Source organism: Ambystoma mexicanum, chromosome 8, assembly GCF_040938575.1.
Source record: "Ambystoma mexicanum isolate Mex_15411 chromosome 8, UKY_AmexF1_1, whole genome shotgun sequence".
NCBI classification, from domain to species: domain Eukaryota; kingdom Metazoa; phylum Chordata; class Amphibia; order Caudata; family Ambystomatidae; genus Ambystoma; species Ambystoma mexicanum.
Window position 1 is genome coordinate 38,606,726 of NC_090929.1, and position 16,470 is coordinate 38,623,195.

At 49.2% G+C, this 16,470-nt stretch overlaps 1 protein-coding gene across 1 annotated transcript; it reads right to left on the reverse strand.

Annotated features, from left to right (window-relative positions):
- Positions 1-15,218: 15,218 nt before the first annotated feature.
- LOC138471417 (keratin-associated protein 10-4-like) lies at positions 15,219-15,923 on the reverse strand. Its single transcript, XM_069609055.1, has one exon. It carries the CDS (start codon positions 15,921-15,923, stop codon positions 15,219-15,221), a length of 705 nt encoding a protein of 234 aa, XP_069465156.1.
- Positions 15,924-16,470: the final 547 nt, after the last annotated feature.

Genomic DNA, 16,470 nt, shown 5'->3' on the forward strand with positions numbered 1-16,470 from the left:
CCCGCAACCCCTGTTAACTATACTGTAAAGTATAGTGAGCGGGGTTGTGGGGGAAACCCCTGCAGCCCCCGTTTTTTTTCTTTTTTTGGGGGTGTCCCCCGCAACACCCTGCTCACTATGCCACACCGTATAGTGAATGGGGTGTTGCGGGGGACACCCCCGCGTCCCCCGCACTCTTTATTTATTTTCTTTTACTTACCTGCAATGCTACCACCAAAGGTTTGAACTTTTGGTGTTTGAACCTTTGGTTGTATCATTTTTCGGTCGTTTTGTACGGTCGAACCTTTTTTTCGGTCTGATTGTACAAAACCTACACATAAACTACCCTCCCTTTTTTGTTTCAGATCCTCCAGAGCACCAGGGGACCACTCCGGTGGTGATAGTGCGTGGTAAAAATATCCTTTAACATTAACAAATGCACGCTGGGTGTAATTCAAATGGAATCCTTCAGTAGTAGAGCTCTACTGCTAGCTAATGGATCCTACATCATGCAGTTTAACACTGCATGCTGTGATGTGACTGTGGGGATTGCCAGCTTGATTACTGTCTCAAAGGTGGTAAAGTGTTGCAACAACTTTCTTCACCCACCAGTGTGGACTGAGCTACTGCTATTGAATTGACCCGAAGAGTAGCTTTCACCAATGAAGTTCCTGCAGTTATCACTGAAACTGGCATATCTCCTGGATATGAAGGTACACATCAGCTTCACCACAGAAACCGTTGTGGAAGCATCAAACAGAGCACTGTAAGCGGCCAGAAACCTGAGAACACTAGACTGGCCAAAGGACATTCAAGGCCTACTGGAAATCTCCCATCCGAAAAAAAAACAGAGCTCCATCGTGGCATCCATCATGAACTAGCTGATGGAAAACTACTTTTCTATCAACCTTTTGAAAAGTATATTTGACATTTTTGGAAATATAGGCTCAGGGATCACACTTGTGTTCTACATCCTCGGCAGCTGGGTTCATCCTGATCATCTTTTTGTTTTGTTGTGGCAAGTAACAGAGAACCTGTTCAATGCCCCAAAGCTGTATCCTGACTGACAGACGAGTGTCTGCGCCGTGTGCCTGTGAAGAAAATCCACCCATCTCTGATTCATAAGCGATCACCTGAAAATTGCCTGCTGTCCAGTACCTGCTGCAGCCGGCTCCTCTCAAGAAGATACATGTTTATGTTTTAGTATTTAGCAAACAGTGAAGATCCTGAGTGAATACGTTTTCGTGAATAAGTGTTACGTAATGTTTTACATGCTCGTTTGTCTCTTTACTCTTATTTCCTTGATTCCTATTATGCCTCCACGGTTTGTTCTATGACTCATGGGGGGTCGTGACATGTAATTTCGTGTCTAACCATGCTTAATGCAGCATATTTGAGCCATGGGCCCAAGCCTAGACGCATATGCAGATTCATATGTAGTAAATGCGAAAAATGCACATTACATTCAGGTGAGACTAAGCGAAAGGGTTCAATTATAAGTTGAACAGTAAATAGTGTTTTAATTTGAGAGGCTGGGATGGGTGCCAAATGGCCTTGAAATTAGAACACTGCAGCCGTTTTTTGTAAATAGACCATCTTAATGCTCTACAGGCTTTCTGGGACGAGCACCAGGTGTCCCTGTTGCTAGAACACTTTGGTCACCTATTGTAAGACTGGGATAGCAATATCCAAGAACTATAAAGTTACAGAAGGACTACAGAACTTCCCATGCAGGTTGTTAAAGTGGGGGAAAAGTGTGTTCTGGGGCTCACAGGAAAGATGTCGGACACTAATATTGAATTTGTTTAACAACTTCTAGCTGCTGCCCACCTTCCAGCTATAATAGACGTTAACAGTGAGAGCCAAGAGAATATAAAAGGGGCTGCATTTGAAATATTTTGCTGTGCACTGACCGGGAGCTGGCAAGAAGACAAAGAGGCGGACGGAAGGCTGGAGAGGGAACGGCACTGGAGCAGAAGGGAGGAGTCAAGGCCCTCTCTTTTTTCCTGGCTGGATTCTAAAGCCATTAAATAGAATGTTTTACTTTCTTGATGCATTTTGAGTCCCCAGAGGACTCTGGCCATTGACTTTTGAGCAGAACTGTTACATTTTGACTGAGCTGTCTGGGGAATATTTTTTACTTTTCCACCCACGGCAAAACAGCACACAACCTTAATTCCATTTGGCTGCATGCTAACACCATGGCCAATCCCAATTGACATCAACTCTATTTGGAGCATTTTACCTCCATTTTAATGCTGTTTGCGGACTAGACCATGGTGATTTTGATTGATGGATTTTGATATTTTTTTGGCATTTTTCTTGGATTGTGTAAGCCACTTCAGGCCACAGGCTCCTCGAGCTCTCATCTACCTGCCCATTATAGATAGTGAGTATGGAATACTTTTTACCCTTCATTGATATCACATTGAGAAAGATATGGAGGTTGTGGAAATGGCAGTTTCTATGTCCATTTTAATTTGCAGTGTAGTACATGAATTAATTTCCCCACTGTAGTCAATGTATTGCACAACTTAATTTTCCAAAGCATTGGGTGACTTTAATTTTCCCCTAAATGTATTTTCCTCTGTGTCCCCTGCAGTGTGTATGTGGGTGGTGTGGGGGGGGGGGGGGGGTGAAGGTGTTAGGGGTTGTGGACCCAATCCATGACCCTCCAAGAACCAGCTCTACCTGTTGATCAGCTGCAGCCTGTCACCCCGTTCAACTCTTCCTCCCACTCGCTCCATCCTATAATTCCTATCTCCACTTTGTATTGGCATGAAGCCTCTCTGAACTCTGCAAAATGAGTTCCACTTGTGCTTTCCATCATGGGTGGGGGGGCTCAGGAATGCCACTACTCCCACGCCCTATAACTAGCCTGCCCTCTGCCAAGTCCCCAAGCTATCCCGTGACCTCTTGCACCCTTTCTGGGAACCTCCTCCATTCCCCAGTCCAACAAGTAACCTCCCCTTTGGGCCCAACTGCCCTGCACTCTATAATATCATCTCCCCTGAACCTACAAATAACCTGCCTTCTGGACCCAACTCCCCTGACCTGGGAATCACACATAATCCAGGCAACAACCAAACAAACACTTGTCTGGGTGGGTGGAGGGGAGCGGGTGGTGACTGCCCCTGAAGTTAGTGGAGCGACAAAGCGTGTCCGGCAACCGCCAAACAAACACTTGCCTGGTTGAGAGGCTGTCCCTGGAGTGGGGCAGAGCAACAGCCTTATATAAGACTGTGGAGAAAGGACTGGGGACGCTTGTGGCCTGTCTACCCCTCTGTCTCTCCCTGTATCTATGTGCATGGCCTTCTCTCCTTGGTTCTCTGTGTCTTTCTCCCTGTGCCTCTGTGCCTCTCTGTGCTTGCCCCTCTCTCTCTTTTTCCCCTCACAATCTCTACCTGCCCCTCTCCAACTCTTCTCCATCTCCTCTGGGGTCCCGTCTTCCCCTTACTTTCAAGGGTACTCCCTAGGCCCCTGGGTTCCTTGTCAGTGGGGTTGCCTAGCTAGTATGCCTTTCATCAATGCCCCTCCTTCTTCCAGTGCAGGAATACACCTAGGTCCAGTGTGTATAATTTTGTGCTGCTGGCAATGAGTTTACTCCTCCTCCTGCAATACATCTGTTCCTGGTTTCTACAAAGACTTTGGTGCCTTTGTTATGTTCCCACTTTTCAGTGCAGCCTGCTTGTTATTGCCAGAGGGAGGACCCAGTCAGTCTGCGTACACAATGCACCCCCTCTGGGTCTGCTGACTCCCTGGTCCAAAACTGTGGCTCTGTCTAGGGTCTCCCTCATGGGCTACCCCCTTTTGGCCTGCCTCCCACTTCCACAGGGTATTGAGCTGTTGAAAAGGGAGGCGTGTTAGGTGAGTGCTCAATGTAGATAGTTCACAATTACATCCACCTGAGATATATATATCTATAATGTACATAGTTAATAGAGTGTCTGCATTGTACATAAGTGCTTGATGTAAGGTTCTGTCTGGTGCATCCTGACTGCTGTTGCCAAGTACACCTGTTATGGCTCATGCTGTGAATGGGAATGCTGTATGGGCAAGGGTTCCAGTGATGTCAGTTTACGGTTGACTCCCTGGCTGGGGGTTGCTATCTCAGTGTACTGAAATAAATCTTTCCTCTCCTTAACTCTGGTGTGGAGCTTTGTCATTCACTCACCCACCACAAGGTGCTTTTAGGTGCTTCTATGAAGGTTGCTTCGTGAGACCTGTTGACACAGGTTGTTGTTTCTTGAGGTGACTGTGATTTCTTGAAGAAGGTTGAACAGCTTTTAGTCTTGAGTAGATTACAGGCAATGAACATGATCGCTGCTTATTCATTAAGGACTTTTGGCATTTTAAGTGTGTTGTGTATAGTGACCACTATGCTAGAAATGTTTCTTCATTACTTATTTCCCCTTATTAAAAGATTTACTTTATACATGAGAGCGTAAGAAGCATTAATTGAGTGTTCATTACTGAGTGTCTTGTCATATGCCACCAAATGTATCATGTTATACATGGTACATGTCTTTTAATACACGTAAGGAGGGTTAATGGATATGTGAGCAGCGGACTATCAAATAAAAAGAATGTGACATTAGTAAACCTCGCCTGTGCAGACTAATGAGCATCAGCCACTGCAGGTGGTCGTTCGCCTGCTCTCTTTACTGTTGTGTAGTAACAGGCATATGCTGTTGCCTATCTCTATTCCTACCACAGCCCCTGCCGGGTCTTGGACACTGCCCTGGGAGTGGAGGAGGGGCCCCGGTGATAGAGGTGATAAGAATTACGCCACGTCTCTTTCCCATATTTGTTTTCTATAATGTGAGTATATTGTACTGTTACATGTTCATTATGCCATGTGTGTATGCCACTTGTGGTACACACTTATCTCCAGGAACAGAGATGATGCCTTCCTGCTTAACTCGTGGGGTCCTGCCTTTATGCTCAGCTATTAGGATCCATGATTGAGGGGCACTGGTAGCTCTTGTATCCTATGTGAGGTCACGGGGTGCATGGGAATCTGGTCAAGGCAATACAGAGGGCTTCACAAAGAAACAATAGCAACTTAGCCACTAGAAATGTTTCCATGTGCTTGTGGCTGGAAAGCTCCAGTCAATGTTGTGTGCTGTGTGGTATTATTTGCCCTTCTTGCTAAGGCTCCAGTCAATGATGGGTGCTGTGTAGTCTTCCTTGCCCTTCTTGCTAGGGCTCCAGTCAATGCTGTGTGCTGTGTGGTTTTCCTTGCCCTTCTTGCTAAGGCTCCAGTCAATGCTTTTTGCTGTGTGGTCTTCCTTGCCCTTCTTTCTAAGGCTCCAGTCAATGCTTTGTGCTGTTTGGTTTTCCTTGCCCTTCTTGCTAAGGCTCCAGTCAATGCTTTGTGCTGTGTGGTCTTTTCTGCCCTTGTTGCGAAGGCTCCAGTCAATGCTGTGTGCTGTGTGGACTTCTTTGCCCATCTTGCTAAGACTCCAGTCAATGCTTTGTGCTGTGTGGTCTTCTCTGCCATTCTTGCTAAGGCTTCAGTCAATGCTGTGTGCTGTGTGGTCTTCTCTGCCCTTCTTGCTAAGGTCCAGTAAATGCTATGTGCTCTGTGGTCTTCCTTGTCCTTCTTGCTAAGGCTCCAGTCAATGTTGTGTGCTGTGTGATATTCTTTGCCCTTCTTGTTAAGGCTCCAGTCAATGCTGTGTGCTGTGTAGTCTTCCTTGCCCTTCTTGCTAAGGCTCCAGTCAATGCTGTGTGGTTTTCCTTGCCCTTCTTGCTAAGGCTCCAGTATATGCTGTGTGCTGTGTGGTCTTCCTTGCCCTTCTTCCTAAGGCTCCAGTCAATGCTTTGTGATGTGTGGTCTTCTCTGCCCTTCTTGCTAAGGCTCCAGTCAATGCTGTGTGCTGTGTGGTCTTCTCTGCCCTTCTTTCTAAGGTCCAGTCAATGCTGTGTGCTGTGTGGTCTTCCTTGCCCTTCTTGCTAAGGCTCCAGTCAATGTTGTGTGCTGTGTGGTATTCTTTGCCCTTCTTGATAAGGCTCCAGTCAATGCTGTGTGCTGTGTGGTCTTGTTTGCCCATCTTGCTAAGGCTCCAGTAAATGATGTGTGCTGTGTGGTCTTCCTTGCCCTTCTTGCTAAGGCTACAGTCAATGCCGTGTGTTGTGTGGTCTTCCTTGCCCTTCTTGCTAAGGCTCCAGTCAATGCTTTGTGCCGTTTGGTCTTCCTTGCCCTTCTTGCTAAGGCTCCAGTCAATGCTGTGTGCTGTGTGGTCTTCTTTGCCCGTCTTGCTAAGGCTCCAGTCAATGCTGTGTGGTGTCCTTGCCCTTTTTGCTAAGGCTCCAGTCAGTGCCGTGTGTTGTGTGGTCTTCCTTGCCCTTCTTGCTAGGGCTCCTCTCAATGCTGTGTGCTGTGTGGTCTTCCTTGCCCTTCTTGCTAAGGATCCAGTCAGTGCTTTGTGCTGTGTAGTCTTCTCTGCCCTTTTTGCTAAGGCTCCAGTCAATGCTGTGTCCTGTGTAGTCTTCCTTGCCCTTCTTGGTAAGGCTTCAGTCAATGCTTTGTGCTGTGTAGTCTTCCCTGCCCTTCTTGCTAAGACTCCAGTCAGTGCCGTGTGCTGTGTGGTCTTCCTTGCCCTTCTTGCTAGGGCTCCAGTCAATGCTGTGTGCTGTGTGGTCTTCCTTACCCTTCTTGCTAAGGCTCCAGTCAATGCTGTGTGCTGTGTGGTCTTCTTTGCCCGTCTTGCTAAGGCTCCAGTCAATGCTGTGTGGTGTCCTTGCCCTTTTTGCTAAGGCTCCAGTCAGTGCCGTGTGTTGTGTGGTCATCCTTGCCCTTCTTGCTAGGGCTCCTCTCAATGCCGTGTGCTGTGTGGTCTTCCTTGCCCTTCTTGCTAAGGATCCAGTCAGTGCTTTGTGCTGTGTAGTCTTCTCTGCCCTTTTTGCTAAGGCTCCAGTCAATGCTGTGTCCTGTGTAGTCTTCCTTGCCCTTCTTGGTAAGGCTTCAGTCAATGCTTTGTGCTGTGTAGTCTTCCCTGCCCTTCTTGCTAAGACTCCAGTCAGTGCCGTGTGCTGTGTGGTCTTCCTTGCCCTTCTTGCTAGGGCTCCAGTCAATGCTGTGTGCTGTGTGGTCTTCCTTACCCTTCTTGCTAAGGCTCCAGTCAATGCTTTGTGCTGTGTAGTCTTCTCTGCCCTCTTTTCTAAGGCTCCAGTCAATGCTGTGTGCTGTGTGGTCTTCCTTGCCCATCTTGCTAAGGCTCCAGTCAATGCTGTGTGCAATGCGGTCTTCCTTGCCCTTCTTGCTAAGACTCCAGTCAATGCTGTGTGCTGTGTGGTCTTCATTGCCCTTCTTGCTAAGGCTCCAGTCAGTGGGTTGTGCTGTGTAGTTTTCTCTGCCCTTATTTGTAAGGCTCCAGTCAATGCTGTGTGCTGCGTAGTCTTCCTTGCCCTTCTTGCTAAGGCTCCAGTCAATGCTTTGTGCTGTGTAGTCTTCTCTTCCCTTCTTGCTAAGGCTCCAGTCAATGCTTTCTGCTGTGTAGTCATCTCTGCACTTCTTACGAATTCTCCAGTCAATGCTGTGTGCTGTGTGGTCTTCCTTGTCCTTCTTGCTAAAGCTCCAGTCAATGCTGTGTGCTGTGTGGTCTTCCTTGCCCTTCTTGCTAGGGCTCCAGTCAATGCTGTGTGCTGTGTGGTCTTCCTTCCTTGCCCTTCTTGCTAAGGCTCCAGTCAGTGCTTTGTGCTGTGTAGTCTTCTCTGCCCTTTTTGCTAAGGCTCCAGTCAGTGCTGTGTGTTGTGTAGTCTTCTCTGCCCTTCTTGCTAAGGCTCCAGTCAGTGCCGTGTGCTGTGTGGTCTTCCTTGCCCTTCTTGCTAGGGCTCTAGTCAATGCTGTGTGCTGTGTGGTCTTCCTTCCTTGCCCTTCTTGCTAAGGCTCCAGTCAATGCTTTGTGCTGTGTGGTCATCCTTGTCCTTCTTGCTAAGGCTCCAGTCAATGCTGTGTGCTGTGAGATCTTCCTTCCTTGTCCTTCTTGCTAAGGCTTCAGTCAATGCTTTGTGCTGTGTTGTCATCCTTGTCCTTCTTGCTAAGGCTCCAATCAATGCTGTGTGCTGTGTGCTCTTCCTTGCCCTTCTTGCTAAGGCTCCAGTCAGTGTGTTGTGCTGTGTAGTCTTCTTTGCCCTTTTTGCTAAGGCTCCAGTCAATGATGTGTCCTGTGTGGTCTTCCTTGCCCTTCTTGCTATGGCTCCTCTCAATGCCGTGTGCTGTGTGGTCTTCCTTGCCCTTCTTGCTAAGGATCCAGCAAGTGGTCTGTGCTGTGTAGTCTTAACTGCCCTTTTTGCTAAGGCTCCAGTCAATGCTGTGTCCTGTGTAGTCTTCCTTGCCCTTCTTGGTAAGGCTTCAGTCAACGCTTTGTGCTGTGTAGTCTTCCCTGCCCTTCTTGCTAAGACTCCAGTCAGTGCCGTGTGCTGTGTGGTCTTCCTTGCCCTTCTTGCTAGGGCTCCAGTCAATGCTGTGTGCTGTGTGGTCTTCCTTACCCTTCTTGCTAAGGCTCCAGTCAATGCTTTGTGCTGTGTAGTCTTCTCTGCCCTCTTTTCTAAGGCTCCAGTCAATGCTGCGTGCTGTGTGGTCTTCCTTGCCCATCTTGCTAAGGCTCCAGTCAATGCTGTGTGCAATGCGGTCTTCCCTGCCCTTCTTGCTAAGACTCCAGTCAATGCTGTGTGCTGTGTGGTCTTCATTGCCCTTCTTGCTAAGGCTCCAGTCAGTGGGTTGTGCTGTGTAGTTTTCTCTGCCCTTATTTGTAAGGCTCCAGTCAATGATGTGTGCTGCGTAGTCTTCCTTGCCCTTCTTGCTAAGGCTCCAGTCAATGCTTTGTGCTGTGTAGTCTTCTCTGCCCTTCTTGCTAAGGCTCCAGTCAGTGCCGTGTGTTGTGTGGTCTTCCCTGCCCTTCTTGCTAGGGCTCCAGTCAAGGCTGTGTGCTGTGTGGTCTTGCTTCCTTGCCCTTCTTGCTAAGGCTCCAGTCAATGCTTTGTGCTGTGTGGTCATCCTTCTCCTTCTTGCTAAGGCTCCAGTCAATGCTGTGTGGTCTTCCTTGCCCTTTTTGCTAAGGCTCCAGTCAGTGCCGTGTGTTGTGTGATCTTCATTGCTCTTCTTGCTAGGGCTCCTGTCAGTGCTGTGTGCTGTGTGGTCTTCCTTGCCCTTCTTGCTAAGGCTCCAGTCAGTGCTTTGTGCTGTGTAGCCTTCTCTGCCATTTTTCCTAAGGCTCCAGTCAATGTTGTGTCCTGTGTAGTCTTCCTTGCCCTTCTTGCTAAGGCTCCAGTCAATGCTTTGTGCTGTGTAGTCTTCCCTGCCCTTCTTGCTAAGACTCCAGTCAGTGCTGTGTGCTGTGTGGTCTTCCCTGCCTTTCTTGCTAGGGCTCCAGTCAATGCTGTGTGCTGTGTGGTCTTCCTTACCCTTCTTGCTAAGGCTCCAGTCAATGCTTTGTGCTGTGTAGTCTTCTCTGCCCTTTTTTCTAAGGCTCCAGTCAATGCTGTGTGCTGTGTGGTCTTCTTTGCCCATCTTGCTAAGGCTCCAGTCAATGCTGTGTGCAGTGCAGTCTTCCTTGCCCTTCTTGCTAAGGCTCCAGTCAATGCTTTGTGCTGTGTAGTCTTCTCTGCCCTTTTTGCTAAGGCTCCAGTCAGTGCTGTGTGCTTTGTAGTCTCCTCTGCCCTTCTTGCTAAGGCTCCAGTCAGTGCCGTGTGCTGTGTGGTCTTCCTTGCCCTTCTTGCTAGGGCTCTAGTCAATGCTGTCTGCTGTGTGGTCTTCCTTCCTTGCCCTTCTTGCTAAGGCTCCAGTCAATGCTTTGTGCTGTGTGGTCATCCTTGTCCTTCTTGCTAAGGCTCCAGTCAATGCTGTGTGCTGTGTGGTCTTCCTTCCTTGCCCTTCTTGCTAAGGCTCCAGTCAATGCTTTGTGCTGTGTGGTCATCCTTGTCCTTCTTGCTAAGGCTCCAGTCAATGCTGTGTGCTCTTCCTTGCCCTTCTTGCTAAGGCTCCAGTCAGTGTGTTGTGCTGTGTAGTCTTCTTTGCCCTTTTTGCTAAGGCTCCAGTCAATACTGTGTGCTGTGTAGTCCTCCTTGCCCTTCTTGCTAAGGCTCCAGTCAATGCTTTCTGCTGTGTAGTCATCTCTGCACTTCTTACGAATTCTCCAGTCAATGCTGTGTGCTGTGTGGTCTTCCTTGTCCTTCTTGCTAAAGCTCCAGTCAATGCTGTGTGCTGTGTGGTCTTCGTTGCCCTTCTTGCTAGGGCTCCAGTCAATGCTGTGTGCTGTGTGGTCTTCCTTGCCCTTCTTGCTAAGGCTCCAGTCAGTGCTTTGTGCTGTGTAGTCTTCTCTGCCCTTTTTTCTAAGGCTCCAGTCAATGCTGTGTGCTGTGTAGTCTTCCTTGCCCTTCTTGCTAGGGCTCCTCTCAATGCCGTGTGCTGTGTGGTCTTCCTTCCTTGCCCTTCTTGCTAAGGCTCCAGTCAATGCTTTGTGCTGTGTGGTCATCCTTGTCCTTCTTGCTAAGGCTCCAGTCAATGCTGTGTGCTGTGTGGTCTTCCTTCCTTGCCCTTCTTGCTAAGGCTCCAGTCAATGCTTTGTGCTGTGTGGTCATCCTTGTCCTTCTTGCTAAGGCTCCAATCAATGCTGTGTGCTGTGTGCTCTTCCTTGCCCTTCTTGCTAAGGCTCCAGTCAGTGTGTTGTGCTGTGTAGTCTTCTTTGCCCTTTTTGCTAAGGCTCCAGTCAATGCTGTGTCCTGTGTGGTCTTCCTTGCCCTTCTTGCTAGGGCTCCTCTCAATGCCGTGTGCTGTGTGGTCTTCCTTGCCCTTCTTGCTAAGGATCCAGTCAGTGCTTTGTGCTGTGTAGTCTTCTCTGCCCTTTTTGCTAAGGCTCCAGTCAATGCTGTGTCCTGTGTAGTCTTCCTTGCCCTTCTTGGTAAGGCTTCAGTCAATGCTTTGTGCTGTGTAGTCTTCCCTGCCCTTCTTGCTAAGACTCCAGTCAGTGCCGTGTGCTGTGTGGTCTTCCTTGCCCTTCTTGCTAGGGCTCCAGTCAATGCTGTGTGCTGTGTGGTCTTCCTTACCCTTCTTGCTAAGGCTCCAGTCAATGCTTTGTGCTGTGTAGTCTTCTCTGCCCTCTTTTCTAAGGCTCCAGTCAATTCTGTGTGCTGTGTGGTCTTCCTTGCCCATCTTGCTAAGGCTCCAGTCAATGCTGTGTGCAATGCGGTCTTCCTTGCCCTTCTTGCTAAGACTCCAGTCAATGCTGTGTGCTGTGTGGTCTTCATTGCCCTTCTTGCTAAGGCTCCAGTCAGTGGGTTGTGCTGTGTAGTTTTCTCTGCCCTTATTTGTAAGGCTCCAGTCAATGCTGTGTGCTGCGTAGTCTTCCTTGCCCTTCTTGCTAAGGCTCCAGTCAATGCTTTGTGCTGTGTAGTCTTCTCTGCCCTTCTTGCTAAGGCTCCAGTCAGTGCCGTGTGCTGTGTGGTCTTCCCTGCCCTTCTTGCTAGGGCTCCAGTTAAGGCTGTGTGCTGTGTGGTCTTGCGTCCTTGCCCTTCTTGCTAAGGCTCCAGTCACTGCTTTGTGCTGTGTGGTCATCCTTGTCCTTCTTGCTAAGGCTCCAGTCAATGCTGTGTGCTGTGTGGTCTTCCTTCCTTGCCCTTCTTGCTAAGGCTCCAGTCAATGCTTTGTGCTGTGTGGTCATCCTTCTCCTTCTTGCTAAGGCTCCAGTCAATGCTGTGTGGTCTTCCTTGCCCTTTTTGCTAAGGCTCCAGTCAGTGCCGTGTGTTGTGTGATCTTCCTTGCTCTTCTTGCTAGGGCTCCTGTCAGTGCTGTGTGCTGTGTGGTCTTCCTTGCCCTCCTTGCTAAGGCTCCAGTCAGTGCTTTGTGCTGTGTAGCCTTCTCTGCCGTTTTTTCTAAGGCTCCAGTCAATGTTGTGTCCTGTGTAGTCTTCCTTGCCCTTCTTGCTAAGGCTCCAGTCAATGCTTTGTGCTGTGTAGTCTTCCCTGCCCTTCTTGCTAAGACTCCAGTCAGTGCTGTGTGCTGTGTGGTCTTCCCTGCCCTTCTTGCTAGGGCTCCAGTCAATGCTGTGTGCTGTGTGGTCTTCCTTACCCTTCTTGCTAAGGCTCCAGTCAATGCTTTGTGCTGTGTAGTCTTCTCTGCCCTTTTTGCTAAGGCTCCAGTCAATGCTGTGTGCTGTGTGGTCTTCTTTGCCTATCTTGCTAAGGCTCCAGTCAATGCTGTGTGCAGTGCAGTCTTCCTTGCCCTTCTTGCTAAGGCTCCAGTCAATGCTTTGTGCTGTGTAGTCTTCTCTGCCCTTTTTGCTAAGGCTCCAGTCAGTGCTGTGTGCTGTGTAGTCTTCTCTGCCCTTCTTGCTAAGGCTCCAGTCAGTGCCGTGTGCTGTGTGGTCTTCCTTGCCCTTCTTGCTAGGGCTCTAGTCAATGCTGTGTGCTGTGTGGTCTTCCTTCCTTGCCCTTCTTGCTAAGGCTCCAGTCAATGCTTTGTGCTGTGTGGTCATCCTTGTCCTTCTTGCTAAGGCTCCAGTCAATGCTGTGTGCTGTGTGGTCTTCCTTCCTTGCCCTTCTTGCTAAGGCTCCAGTCAATGCTTTGTGCTGTGTGGTCATCCTTGTCCTTCTTGCTAAGGCTCCAATCAATGCTGTGTGCTCTTCCTTGCCCTTCTTGCTAAGGCTCCAGTCAGTGTGTTGTGCTGTGTAGTCTTCTTTGCCCTTTTTGCTAAGGCTCCAGTCAATACTGTGTGCTGTGTAGTCTTCCTTGCCCTTCTTGCTAAGGCTCCAGTCAATGCTTTCTGCTGTGTAGTCATCTCTGCACTTCTTACGAATTCTCCAGTCAATACTGTGTGCTGTGTGGTCTTCCTTGCCCTTCTTGCTAAAGCTCCAGTCAATGCCGTGTGCTATGTGGTCTTCCTTGCCCTTCTTGCTAGGGCTCCAGTCAATGCTGTGTGCTGTGTGGTCTTCCTTGCCCTTCTTGCTAAGGCTCCAGTCAGTGCTTTGTGCTGTGTAGTCCTCTCTGCCCTTTTTTCTAAGGCTCCAGTCAATGCTGTGTGCTGTGTAGTCTTCCTTGCCCTTCTTGCTAATGCTCCAATCAATGCTTTGTGCTGTGTAGTCTTCTCTGCCCTTCTTGCTAAGGCTCCAGTCAGTGCCGTGTGATGTGTGGTCTTCCTTGCCCTTCTTGCTAGGGCTCCAGTCAATACTGTGTGCTGTGTGGTCTTCCTTCCTTGCCCTTCTTGCTAAGGCTCCAGTCAATGCTTTTTGCTATGTGGTCATCCTTGTCCTTCTTGCTAAGGCTCCAGTCAATGATGTGTGCTGTGTGGTCTTCCTTCCTTGCCCTTCTTGCTAAGGCTCCAGTCAGTGCTGTGTGCTGTGTGCTCTTCTTTGCCCTTCTTGCTAGGGCTCTAGTCAATGCTGTGTGCTGTGTGGTCTTCTTTGCCCTTCTTGCTAAGGCTCCAGTCAATGCGTTGTGCTGTGTGGTCATCATTGTCCTTCTTGCTAAGGCTCCAGTCAATGCTGTGTGCTGCGTGGCCTTCCTTGCCCTTCTTGCTAAGGCTCCAGGCAATGCTTTGGGCTGTGTGGTCATCCTTGTCCTTCTTGCTAAGGCTCCAGTCAATGCTGTGTGCTCTGTGGTCTTCCTTGCCCTTCTTGCTAAGGCTCCAGTCAATGCTGTGTGCTGTGTGGTCTTCCTTGCCCTTCTTGCTAAGGCTCCAGTCAATGCTGTGTGCTGTGTGGTCTTGTTTCCTCTTCTTGCTAAGTGGACATCCAGCCTTCCCATCCAGGGATCTCCCTCTTTGCTGTCCCTTTTCACTTTACATGCAGGGCTCCTCTGTTTCCTTGATGGCTACCATTTGCCTGGATCCGAAGCTGTGACTGGTTCTTCTGATTCTTCTGGACCCCCTTTTCAGGCACTGAGTCACCTTTGGGCGTTCAAAGACAGGAAGAGGCTTTTGTTCAAATATTTTAGTATTAAACATTAACTTCTATTTTTCAGCTTTACAGCATCTGTTCATTTTGCCCCATTTTACCCGTTTGCTTTTATGGGGTGGCCAAGATTTCACACATGGGGCTTTTGGTTCTCATCCACATTTCCAGAGTAACAGGTGTACCCCGAATCTGAAGGATTAACGTCTAGCCCTACTTGAATTACTGGCTGACCCAATCTCCTCCAACAAGGAGGGTTTAGGTGTTTTCTGCCCAGTGCTGAACTTACTTTTCAAGTAGGATCTATCAAAACTGCCTCAAACCATTTCCTGCTATAGTCTCACCCCTCCCTTTCATCATTACAGACTTTTGAACCCATATTTGTACCCTGGGGAGGTGGTTCCAAAGAGTAGAGCACTTGCTCGCCTCTTGCACGCAGATAGTAGTGCACTTGCTCGCCTCTTGCGTGCAGATAGTAGTGCACTTGCAAGCCTCTTAGGTGCAGATACTAGTGCACTTGCTCGCCTCTTGCGTGCAGATAGTAGTGCACTTGCTCGCCTCTTGCATGCAGATAGTAGTGCACTTGCTCGCCTCTTGCGTGCAGATAGTAGTGCACTTGCTCGCCTCTTGCGTGCAGATAGTAGTGCCCTTGCTCGCCTCTTGCGTGCAGATAGTAGTGCACTTGCTCGCCTCTTGCGTGCAGACAGTAGTGCACTTGCTCGCCTCTTGCGTGCAGATAGTAGTGCACTTGCTCGCCTCTTGCGTGCAGATAGTAGATCACTTGCTCGACTCTTGCGTGCAGATAGTAGTGCACTTGCAAGCCTCTTGCACGCAGATAGTAGTGCACTTGCTCGCCTCTTGCACGCAGATAGTAGTGCACTTGCTCACCTCTTGCACGCAGATAGTAGTGCACTTGCTCACCTCTTGCACGCAGATAGTAGTGCACTTGCTCACTTCTTGCATGCAGATAGTAGTGCACTTGCTCGCCTCTTGCGTGCAGATAGTAGTGCACTTGCTCGCCTCTTGCATGCAGATAGTAGTGCACTTGCAAGCCTCTTGCGTGCAGATAGTAGTGCAGTTGCTCGCCTCTTGCACGCAGATAGTAGTGCACTTGCTAGCCTCTTGCATGCAGATAGTAGTGCACTTGCTCGCCTCTTGCGCGCAGATAGTAGTGCACTTGCTAGCCTCTTGCGTGCAGATAGTAGTGCACTTGCTAGCTTCTTGCACGCAGATAGTAGTGCACTTGCTCACCTCTTGCACGCAGATAGTAGTGCACTTGCTAGCCTCTTGCGTACAGATAGTAGTGCACTTGCTAGCCTCTTGCACACAGATAGTAGTGCACTTGCTCACCTCTTGCACGCAGATAGTAGTGCACTTGCTCGCCTCTTGCAGGCAGATAGTAGTGCACTTGCTTGCCTCTTGCACGCAGATAGTAGTGCACTTGCTAGCTTCTTGTGTGCAGATAGTAGTGCACTTGCTCGCTTCTGCGTGCAGATAGTAGTGCACTTGCTCGCCTCTTGCATGCAGATAGTAGTGCACTTGCTCGCCTCTTGTGCGCAGATAGTAGTGCACTTGCTAGCCTCTTGCGTGCAGATAGTAGTGCACTTGCTAGCCTCTTGCATGCAGATAGTAGTGCACTTGCTCAACTCTTGCACGCAGATAGTAGTGCACTTGCTAGCCTCTTGTGTGCAGATAGTAGAGCACTTGCTCGACTCTTGCGTGCAGATAGTAGTGCACTTGCAAGCCTCTTGCACGCAGATAGTAGTGCACTTGCTCGCCTCTTGCACGCAGATAGTAGTGCACTTGCTCACCTCTTGCACGCAGATAGTAGTGCACTTGCTCACCTCTTGCACGCAGATAGTAGTGCACTTGCTCACTTCTTGCATGCAGATAGTAGTGCACTTGCTCGCCTCTTGCGTGCAGATAGTAGTGCACTTGCTCGCCTCTTGCATGCAGATAGTAGTGCACTTGCAAGCCTCTTGCGTGCAGATAGTAGTGCAGTTGCTCGCCTCTTGCACGCAGATAGTAGTGCACTTGCTAGCCTCTTGCATGCAGATAGTAGTGCACTTGCTCGCCTCTTGCGCGCAGATAGTAGTGCACTTGCTAGCCTCTTGCGTGCAGATAGTAGTGCACTTGCTAGCCTCTTGCACGCAGATAGTAGTGCACTTGCTCACCTCTTGCACGCAGATAGTAATGCACTTGCTAGCCTCTTGCATACAGATAGTAGTGCACTTGCTAGCCTCTTGCACACAGATAGTAGTGCACTTGCTCGCCTCTTGCACGCAGATAGTAATGCACTTGCTCGCCTCTTGCAGGCAGATAGTAGTGCACTTGCTTGCCTCTTGCACGCAGATAGTAGTGCACTTGCTAGCTTCTTGTGTGCAGATAGTAGTGCACTTGCTCGCTTCTGCGTGCAGCTAGTAGTGCACTTGCTCGCCTCTTGCATGCAGATAGTAGTGCACTTGCAAGCTTCTTGCGTGCAGATAGTAGTGCACTTGCTCGCCTCTTGCACGCAGATAGTAGTGCACTTGCTCGCCTCTTGCACGCAGATAGTAGTGCACTTGCTAGCCTCTTGCGTGCAGATAGTAGTGCACTTGC

What these genes read in the sequence shown, in the direction of transcription:
- LOC138471417 (XM_069609055.1), bottom strand. Translation starts at nt 15,923, where the DNA reads ATGCAAGAGGCTAGCAAGTGCACTACTATCTGCGTGCAAGAGGCGAGC.